A 10,654-nucleotide genomic window follows, 5' to 3' on the forward strand; every position below is an offset into this window, starting at 1 on the left:
AATGCAATTCGGCATATAGCTAAAATTATGTGTTAGGGTACCTAAATTACTTAGGAGAAAATCAGAAAATATCGTTGTAAAATTAAGACATCAAGATCTCAAAATACAGTTTAAAAGTAAAACTGATTGTAATAAACCGATTCGTGGAAAGACTATTCTAATTTTCTTGTACCATAACGTTATTTTGCTAACATTGGTAAAGTACAATATCTGACAACGACAATATTACGTCGCCATATTTGAAGAAATATTTCATCGTTCTGTTCGTCTTGACATTAACAACACAGTGTTGTGCGGATGGGAAAGTTTCAACTTAAGTGATCTTTACTTGAAATTTTGGAATACAGCTCAATATTCGTTCAAATAAGGAAGTGAGATTTCTTCGATTTCTATTCAGGAGGAGGTAACTCTAAATTTCGTAATGGATATCCGCAACTGAGACTACATTGTCTGAAGAAGATAAAATGCCTCGCAAGCCTCCGGCAGGCGATTCGGCATATTTTGGAGAGTATGATGCAAGATCATATCGTCATATGGTGGCAAACGACTACCACGAACAATCAAGAGATTCTCGTGACGCGAGAGACGTACGCGAGAAAGACAGTTACAGTGACTCAAGTCGCAGTAGGAAAAAGAAAGTAAAGCAGAAGAAATCCAAAAGGAAAGAGCGATCCAAAGAAAGAGACTCTGTAAATGATCAGACCCGTGGAAAGCCAATTGTGGATTACGATGACATTAGTTCAGACTCTGAAATAAACACGACACCACCGCCAGCCACGCAATCTTCGCGGTCAAGGAACGTCCATCATGAAATTTCACCCGCCACTGAACTCCGCAGGTACAAATACGACAGAAGCCAAAGTAACTCTCCAATAGTGATTAGAGACAGTCCTCCGCCGCAATCTTATTCTTCCTCGTCCAGGAAAACGAAGAAGAGGCCTTATTCCCCTGAGCAACATCCTCGGGAGCCTGCTAGGCATTTTGCGGAACCTCCAAGAGCGTACGCGAATCCCCCGAAAGCTTACAGAGACAGAGATGCAAGCCCTGTGGGTAGTCCAAGGAAACGCTACAGATCGCGGTCACCAAGTCCATACAATAGAAAATCAAAATATAGCAGGTACTTGAAGTACATGTGGCATCTTAGTGAAATTGCATCACCTTGATTTTTTGTGTGTTTTATATATTGCTCTTGTTATTTACTGTATCGTAGATAAGATGAAATTGTTTACAACTAGTTTTAAAAGTATTCCTCTGTCTTCGCATGTAGATTTTAAGATAAAGTTGTAGATCAGTTGAGGAATTTGCTCTCAAAGCTTGAAGATTTTATAAATTTCAGCAAATTCAGTGTAAAGTTTGGTTTGTTAACGTAAGATTCAAAATTGCTCTTAATATTGTTTTGATGAATAATCAGTTGACTTTTTATATTTCAGTTCAAGTAGATACCCAGAAAAAAATGACAAATACAGGCGATCTTCTCGAAGCCGTTCCCCTAGTCCTCGCAGAACAAGGCGATCACGATCTCCGGGAAGATATTCCACATCAAATCGACAGAGGCGGTCTTCTTCTCGAAGTCCATCTCGAGGCTCAAGTAATAAACTCTCGCATTCCAAGTATGCAACAAACACTCTTGCCGCAGAGCTTTCAAAACATCGACGAGCACGGGAGGCAAAGGAAGCCGCCCTGCTTGCTGCCAAAGGACGTGATTCTAAAGACTCAAGATCCAGCAATAAAAATCATTCCTCAGACAAAGACAAATCAGACAGGAACTCATCCGCTATTAATTCCAGTAAAGGGGATTATGGGTCGAGGTCGCCTCCCTATTCCTCCAGCAGAAGGAGCAGGGGACCAGATGATTTAATGAAGTCCGACATCAAACGGGAGGAGAGGGACCTCGAACCAAGAAGAATGGAGCCTCGCAGAGAGGAGATTCGTGAGATGCCGCCAAAGATGCCCTACCATAGAGAAGATCTGCCCCCGGTGCGTAAAATGGAGGACCGGAGACCAGATTACCGCGAGCACCGAGCAGAACCAGAATTACCTCCTGTTCCACGTCCCAGTTTACCCCTGCCTCGAGTTTCTCCAGTAGAAAGCATGGGTACTCCTAGTCCATATAGGTATGGTTGATGTTGCATCTCAGAATTAAAAAATTATAATAAGTCTTTCTGATGAAGGAGTATAAAGTTGAGTAAAATGTTATACAGCAAAAGAGTTTTAATATGTGTGATATTGGTCTTCGAATTTCTATTAAAGATAAGAGATCGCTCTTAATTGATATCATGATTTTCAAGAGATTAAGGTTTTTGTAATTAAGGAAGGCTAAGTTTGTGTAGTTTGTTTAATAATAGAGAAGATGTGCTACAGGTCAGTTTGTTTCATTCAAAGTTATGGTCGTTTTGTTACCAGAAAGCAGGAGCTTCAGCACCGCAAGCGTATCACCGACCTCCCTATGCCGCCAATGATGGACGAACCGGAGCCAGAGTTTGACCCCGAGCCAGAACCTACACCCAAAAGGGACATGTCCCAACAATCGGCCCCAAAAGTTAAAAAGCCAAAGTAAGCATCTTCATAATATTAATCTTAAAGCTTCGCGAATATTTAGGAGAAAATATAACTGCAAACAAGCGGGCTTCAATTTTAAAATATTAGGGTCAGAATTTTTCTTAGATAAATATCTTGAGTCTTGTAAATATTCCTCATGTTAATAAGACTTTTACCAGATTTAAATTAAGTTGTGCGTGCTTTCCTTTTGTCATGTGAATAGAACTATAGAAGTCAATCATAACTCCAGGTATCTTTATTTATTTGTTTATGGCCCATCCCACCACCTCAATAGATCAGGGGTGTGTATTATTTTTGGTCAGTCTTGCTGTTTTCAACTCTGGCCTTTTTCTTTTATTTTTGATTTAATAAGATATAGACTCGTTATTTGAAATGTCAAGGTCAAATTTAAGTATTTCAGTTCAAGGTCAGTCATTAAATTGAAGGCGTGATAGGTTATTATTCAGTTTGGTGACAGTCTGGGTAATATTGTTTTTTGTCATGTTCTGTACCTCAGCTGTTTAGTGAGGTGTGTATCTCTTTCATGATTTATACATTTATAAACAAACAGCGAGATCTAGTTGGCCCTCTTTCACGCTAGAGTGTTCTCTATGAATGCCCTGGGTCTGGCATTGGGCTACACTTTATTAATTACCATCAAGTACGAAAAACGGACAGCGATTTCACTTCCTCTGTAGATCTCTATAGGATGTTTTATATGAATTTGGTCAAACCAAGCTAACCAAATATAAAGGTACATTGTATCTCTTTCAGAGATGATAAATTATTCTGGGTTTTTATTTTGGAGCAAAATGAGAATGATTAAACACCAGGTAATTCTAATAAATCGTTACATAGAATACAAATGCTGATCTGCCTGGCAAGAACCATATGTTTGCAGAGAGAAAGTCATGTCTAGGTTTCAGATCTCTAATTCTCTATATTAATTTATGAAAACTACAATGTTGATAAAACTTGGAGAAAACCAGCTTGTAGTAACCTTATCAGACATTAGGCCAGCATTTTTTAAAATTTCGATTTACAAACCCGCCGACCCTATTTTTTAAAAATTCAAATAAAAATAAAAGGACCTAAACTAGCTATTAATTTTATTTTTTCCTCCGACCCGAAATTTCCTTTCTGAAAAAAATAAAATTAATGTTGATGCAATCACGTATGTGTAAGTCTGAATTATTGTTGTTCATGCATTGATTAATTAAAAAGACCAAGTTCTTTCCGATCAAGTCACAGGCACTAGAAGTCACAAACAAAACACCATTGGGCCTACTTCTGTTTGCTTTCGTCCAACCCTACAATTTACGACCCTTTTAAGTTTTGTGATCGGCAACTTAGCCAGAATTTCCTCAAGAAAGAGAAGTTGAAGTCTTTTTCTATCACAATTCCGTAAATTAAAAAAAAAAACTCCTTGGCAAGAATATGATAAGTTACTTATTTAAAAAACATTTTTGCAAAATAAATTCTAAAATAATCATAATTTAACCGTTTGGAAATAGATCCTCATTCCTACATAATGGTTGTAAGTGGGTCATAGGGTTGGACTAATAACCCTAAACACACTGAACACAGGAGTCTTATGACTGAAGGAAAGAGAATGGTTTTATTTGTCATTAAGCTAACAAAATAACGAAACATTTCCTTTATTAAAGGTATAATTACATAAATAAATAAAATTTTAAAAATTAGTTCGTCTTTTTTAAATAAAAAAAAATTGTTTGATTTTTTACTGACATTTATGGACATGCTTCTAATCCAATTTATTTTCAGTAACAATATTTTAAATTTTGAATTTGTGAATAGCATTGTTAACTTAATCAAATAAATGATTTCTCAAACTTCTTCCTATTTTTCTGCAAGGAAGAAGTGAAAACTCCCTTAATTTTTGTGGTTTTAATGTATATGTACAGTATGTACTTGTATATATAAAAAAAAAACCTTTGTTTTTATACATGCATATACAATATATTAACACAAATTTTCAGTGCCCATGGATAAAATATGTTATGATAAGAACATCATCAACAACCAAAATTACTTATATATTTAAAAAATGGCAGCTTCTGGACATGTGTTCTTATTTTAAAAATAAAAAAAATATTGTTGAAAAATTGTTTTATTTTTATTTTTTTTTCTCGACGGACAAATTTTTCAATTTTATTTTTATTTTTTTTCCCTCCTCCTACCCAAATAATTTGAAAAATATTTCGTAAATCTAAAAATTAAAAAATGATGGCCTTACGTAACACAGTATTGAATGATTTCATAGCGAGCACCAGGGTGCCCCTCTTTATATTGCTGTTTTGTTTTTCAATGTGCATACCAGCATTATCTTGTCTTGTAAGACAGTGAAATCACAGAATAGTTGCCACATAGAAAACATAACACTGACTTTTTCCTTGTGTTTAGATGGTTATTTTTAATGTTTATATTATCTATATTATCTGTTTATTGTATGTTTTCTTGCTCTCCATGGGTTCAGAAATACATAACATTGTGAATTTCTTCTTTTTCTTTGTTGTCTGGTTCCTCTGGGAAGAAAGTAACTGTCTTCTCTCTGAATATTTATCTGTTTGCTCAGCAGGAACAATCAGTCATAGAAAAGTTAGTTTATGAGAAAAGAAGTGTTATTTTACATGTAGGTCTTTAGATCTGTTATGAGTTTGGCTTGGAAAGACTGAACGTTGTCATTATTTTCAGAGATGTATCTCATATCTCATAAGAAACCGCTGATGTCTAACAAATTTGTAGTATAGAACAACTGATGTTTTAATTTGTTGCTGCCTTTTGAGGTGGTGAATCTCTAATGGTTTATACACTCAAGCAAGACAGCTAAAGAAATGCCAGATTACATGTTGAGCAACATTCTTGTTTCTTCAGACACGGAATTTGGCTACACAAAGAGTGTATTAGGAGTGTCATTGTACTTAGATAAAGTAGGAAGTACTTAGTTTTCACAGGTACAATGTAACACTTATAGAAAGTAGAAAATGCATTACAGGATTTTTTCCCCTCTTGTAGAATCTGTCAACAAAGACGTCTTGATGAGAGGGTCAAAGGAGACTGGGGGGAGAGATGTGTTGACCTGTTCAAGATCATCGAGATCATTGGCGAGGGGACTTATGGTCAGGTGTACAAGGCAAAAGACACCTTTACAGGTGAGTAGGTCAAAGGTCAACTGACCACATGGTCTTTTGTATACAAATATATAAGTTCATGAAAGAAATTGCAATTTGAAAGTTTTTGATTCTGTTAAAACATACTGAAGTTTAAAAAAATCTCTTAAATCTCAGTGAGGAATAAGTTTGAAATTTATCATTATTAGTGCTTGAATTTGAGCAGTATATATTGTTAAATGGTTGTTTTCAGATGAGCTGGTGGCTTTGAAGAAGGTGAGACTGGAAAATGAGAAGGAGGGTTTTCCCATCACGGCTGTACGGGAAATCAAGATCCTGCGGCAGCTGAATCACCCCAATATAGTCAACCTGAAGGAGATTGTCACAGACAAGCAGGATGCACTCGACTTCAAGAAAGACAAAGGTAGGGGCACAGGAATGTAGGCCTTATGGTTTCTGGAAACTCCTTATATTATGCGAGTACTTAATTCTGTGATTCCGCTGTTTAGTATCAAATCGTGAGAATATAAATTCGCTAATGTGAACCTTTTCTCCCTTTTCTTAAAGTTCTCAATTCTCAAATAATAATGGCAAGAATTTAGAAATAGAAATAGTGAAGGGTGCTTCTCGCAATTTTACGGGAATATTCATTCCTCGCGGTTTATTAGGAATCTACGGTATGATTCTCAATGTTGAAATCTTCGAGATTAGTGCTTATACACATGTATATTAATCATATATGCTTGTTAAAATGTGAATGTTGTCACATATTTAGAACTCTAGACCCAGGAGACAGATATTTGGTGAAATGTTGTGCATTTCAGTAACAGATTGAAAATTTCTCTTTGAAAACTATTGTCACTTAGGCAAACACTTTTTTCGAGTGCATGGAGGGGTGTTCATTTGAATGTATGCAGAACAAATCTGGGAAGAATTTATGCACAAAAGTAATTTAACATTGAATTTGAAAGTAATGTGAAAGAATTCATGCACAATATAATTAAAGACACCTCCCCTTCTCCTTTTCATCACATCAACTAGATATGACAATCAATATGACCAATGTAGTAAGTCATTTTCATTTTGAACTTTGTAGGTGCCTTCTATTTGGTGTTTGAATACATGGACCATGACCTGATGGGGATTCTGGAGTCTGGGATGTGCCATCTAAAGGAGGAACACATTGCATCATTTACCAAACAGCTACTTGACGGCTTGAACTATTGCCATAGGAAGAACTTCTTGCATAGAGACATCAAGTGTTCCAATATCTTGCTGAATAACAGGTAAGTCGAGAATTCTTTTTAAAAAGGAGTTGTTGATTTTGTTTACAGTACTTTGAATTGGACAATGCCACCTTGGATGAAAATGATAAAACCATCTCGAAGAGGGTATGGAGAGGAGAAGAATTTCTTCACATCACCATGTCTGTCTCTCTGAATTTCAGATTTTTTAATTTTTTTCTCGTGCATGTAACTCTAGTAATTTTGATTTAAATACAGGTAAAAGTAAAGGATGAAAAAAAAATGGATATGTAATCAACATAATGGAAATGGTTTCAAACTTTTGCCCAATTTTTGCAAGGTTTTTTACCACTAGGAAGGAGATTCTGGTTCCCGCCTTGAGATGGCGGCCATCACGGTAACATAATGTGATTTGTTTCAGGGGTCAGATAAAACTGGGAGACTGGGGACTGGCCCGTCTGTATGACGCCGAGGACAAGGACAGACTGTACACAAACAAGGTGATCACGCTCTGGTACAGACCCCCAGAGCTACTTCTGGGCGAGGAGAGATACGGACCAGCCATCGACATCTGGAGTATCGGGTAAACTTTAATATGCTTTGTATCCTTTAACAACAGATTAAAAGTAAACAATTAAAATGAATTGTGTTTTGGAGTTTTGAATTAGTTTTGCCATTTTTGATTAGGGAGTGAACTTGTCATTCATCTTTTACTTCAATTGTTATTAAATGCTGTGTGTTGAGATGAAATGATTTTAAAAAAAAAATATAATCAGTGAAATCATTTCTATATAATCATATAGGAGTATGTGTTTGTTGTTAGTAACAATAAAGAATCTTGATAGTCTTTCTTGGACATTCACACCTTATGGTCCAAAAAAAAAATGTTCCCTGATGATTAAAAACAATTTTTTCTGAATCAATTTCAGCTGCATCTTGGGAGAACTGTTCACCCGGAAGCCGATATTCCAGGCGGGCCAGGAGTTCGCCCAACTGGAGCTGATCAGTAAGACCTGTGGCTCCCCCTGTCCCGCCGTGTGGCCTGACGTGATCAAGCTGCCATTGTTCCACACCTTCAAGCCAAAGAAACAGTACAGAAGGAGGCTAAGGGAGGAGTTCTCTTTGTAAGTCTAGTTACACTCAATCAAGATTTTTTTTATTGCTGATGATTTCAGATACCGATCTTCTTAGTTTTCTTGCTAAATTGTAAATTTTAGGATCACTATTTAACAAGCTGGTATGCAAATATCACTGACAGTGCAATTTACACTCTTTTTTCTGTAAATTTAAAAAAAAAAATATCCATAAAGATGTCGAGCAAAAATTATTTGCGGAGAAATTAGGTAATTTATAAATATAAGATTAGTTTTTCCTATATGCTTGTGATGATTTGTTAAAGCTTGCCAAAGACTGCTCTGGATTTAATGGATCAGATGTTGGACTTGGACCCCTCTCGTAGAATCACAGCTGAGGCTGCACTTATCTGCCCTTGGCTTCGGGAGGTGGAACCCAGTAGAATACCGCCACCAGAGTAAGTTGAACCTATCCATCTAGAACTCCTTGATAGATTTTTGCTTTTGTATGATGTAACAAATTCAAATTTTGGCTTTCTTGATTATTGTTAAGAAATTTTTTTTTTCATGAAAATGTAGTTTAAATCTTTTTTTATTTTGCCCCTTTTAGTCTGCCTAGAGACCAGGACTGCCATGAAATGTGGTGCAAGAATCGGAAGAAGCATATGAAAGAGGCTCAGAAGAGAGGAGAGGATCCATCAGTTTCACAAGGAAACAGCTCCAAGGGAAGTGTGGCCTCAGCTAGTGCACAGTCCATCGCTGGTAAAACAGAGGTCAAAGACATGCGACGGTCTTTATCGAGTGATAGGACACTTCCACCCAAAGGCAAGCCTCAGTCGGGGGCAAATAGCAACAGCAAAGCACCAGTGGGGGGAATATTCAACAGGAAAGAGAAAGCCGGTGGTTCCTCCGGAATTCCAGGACTGGACGTGGCTGCCCAAGAACCGCCAGTAGAGGCACCGCCTGCCACAGATCAAGATGGGAAAGAGGCAGGGCATCAGCTGACTCAGATGATTGCACTTTTACAGAAGGGCATGTCTGTGCCTGATGTAGCCAAGAGTGTGAATGTGACACTGGACGAGCAAACTCAGCAGCTGATGAGTAACCTGAATGCTCAACTCATGCTCGCAGCTCGGTTCTCCAAAGATCAGGGTGTAGCTGACCAGGCAGTGCCCGGGAGGGCAGACACTTCAGGGAACCAAAGCTCTGTGTACTCTGCCGAAGGCTTTAGGCCTGATTATGGTAATCATAGTTCTAGCAATATGTTTGGGGGGAACAAAGGGGGAGGGTTAACAGAGGGTAACTCTACTGTTTACAGCCAAGATAATAGCAACAGCTCTGGAGGCGGTGAAAATGCTGGTGTGAAGGCTGCATTGGCGCAGCTTTTGGCTCAACAAGGAATGCGTGTGAGTTTGGGAGGGACAGAAATATCGGCCTCGGAAACCCGCATGACCCACACAGATTCCTACAGTAAATCTGAGTCGAGTTACTATTCCACGGACCGAGTCGACTACACTAGATCCAGCAGCTACTCAGGGAGTGCAGTATTTGACGAAAACGCAAGGGGGAGTTTCTCTTCTGGAGGAGACAGCTATGGTGGACAGTTCAACCCCCCTCCAAGTGGGGGAGCTGGCTATTATGGACAGTATTCAGGGGAGGGGAGGCCTCCCCCTAAATCCTATGCGGAAGCAGCTCAGGGGGGCCCCAAGCCTCCCAAGAGTATACTGAAGAACAAAGCAGCCTCCTCTGGTGGTTCTTCAGCTCCATCCTCAAAGTCTGGCATTCCTTCACTGATGGATCAACCTGTTGGGGGGTTTCCCCCACCCCACTCCTCCAGCCGAAGTGGGAATCACCGAGGGGGGAGGGGTAGCTGGAATTAGTTTAAATCTTTAACTAATTATCCATTGTACATGTATTTTTTTTTTTGTTCCTGTTGCAAAAACAAGCTTGTTCTTTCCTCCTTTGTATAGTAGTCTGGTATTAATGCATGATACTACTGCCTGCATTAGGAGTAAATTAGGAGTAAATGCATTTCAAGAAGTTATCTGGATTTAGTTGATAAGCCCTATTTCAAACATTGGTGCTAAAAAAACAGCTGTTTATTTCAGTTCAAAAAAAAATGCCCATTTTAAAGTTCTTAGATGATGTTTGTTTTCAATTATCTGTGATTTCCAATGGGTGCAATTAGATAAAATTATATATAGAGATGATAGTGTTTGTAAGTACTTTGTTTACTGAAAGATGAATGGTTGGGAGGGGAAATTTTGGGCTCAGAAATTGAGCTTCAAGTTCATTTTCATAGATTGCATTAAAAGTATGTACAAGTAAAATATGCATTTTGTTTGGTGTGAAAGTGTTGGAAATATCCTCAGAGACAAAACTTTGTTGAGAGAGAGAGAGAGAGAGAGAATGAGTGATTGTGTTGCAGGTTCAGTGTCATTATTCTGTGTGCATCCGTTTTCCTTAATTAATATGGTTCTGGAGAAAACTTCATTTTGAAAAAAAGTTTCCATGCTTAATCCTAGTTCAAAGAGAACAAGTGGAAATGATCCATTGTGAATAATTGCAATGTTACGGCCATCAAAAGCAGGTGTATTTCTAAAACTTGCAGGGAAATTCAGTCTCTATTGTATTACTGTGTGCTGAAATAAAATCTCATAATGTTGAA

General features: G+C 37.8%; 1 protein-coding gene across 2 annotated transcripts; it reads left to right on the forward strand.

Annotated features, from left to right (window-relative positions):
• The first annotated feature begins 22 nt into the window (after nt 1-22).
• On the forward strand, nt 23-10,654 carry LOC128163912 (cyclin-dependent kinase 12-like). Of its 2 annotated transcripts, none has more exons than XM_052827597.1 (10): nt 23-1,117; nt 1,431-2,114; nt 2,383-2,553; nt 5,575-5,711; nt 5,923-6,093; nt 6,766-6,955; nt 7,335-7,496; nt 7,843-8,037; nt 8,313-8,444; nt 8,597-10,654. In XM_052827597.1, exons 1-10 carry the CDS (start codon nt 465-467, stop codon nt 9,864-9,866), a joined length of 3,765 nt encoding a protein of 1,254 aa, XP_052683557.1. In that variant the 5' UTR covers nt 23-464; the 3' UTR covers nt 9,867-10,654. The 2 variants fall into 2 exon arrangements, with proteins under 2 accessions (XP_052683557.1, XP_052683559.1); XM_052827599.1 differs by having other exon boundaries at nt 24-1,117; nt 2,404-2,553.

This window comes from Crassostrea angulata, chromosome 9, assembly GCF_025612915.1.
Source record: "Crassostrea angulata isolate pt1a10 chromosome 9, ASM2561291v2, whole genome shotgun sequence".
Taxonomy (NCBI): domain Eukaryota; kingdom Metazoa; phylum Mollusca; class Bivalvia; order Ostreida; family Ostreidae; genus Magallana; species Magallana angulata.

Bases quoted from the DNA above. Each gene is read 5' to 3' on its own strand.
- LOC128163912 (XM_052827597.1), top strand. From the start codon at position 465: ATGCCTCGCAAGCCTCCGGCAGGCGATTCGGCATATTTTGGAGAGTAT. The intron at 2,115-2,382 runs GTATGGTTGATG...TTTCATTCAAAG, and splicing joins GGTACTCCTAGTCCATATAG to TTATGGTCGTTTTGTTACCA. The intron at 7,497-7,842 runs GTAAACTTTAAT...AATCAATTTCAG, and splicing joins ATCGACATCTGGAGTATCGG to CTGCATCTTGGGAGAACTGT.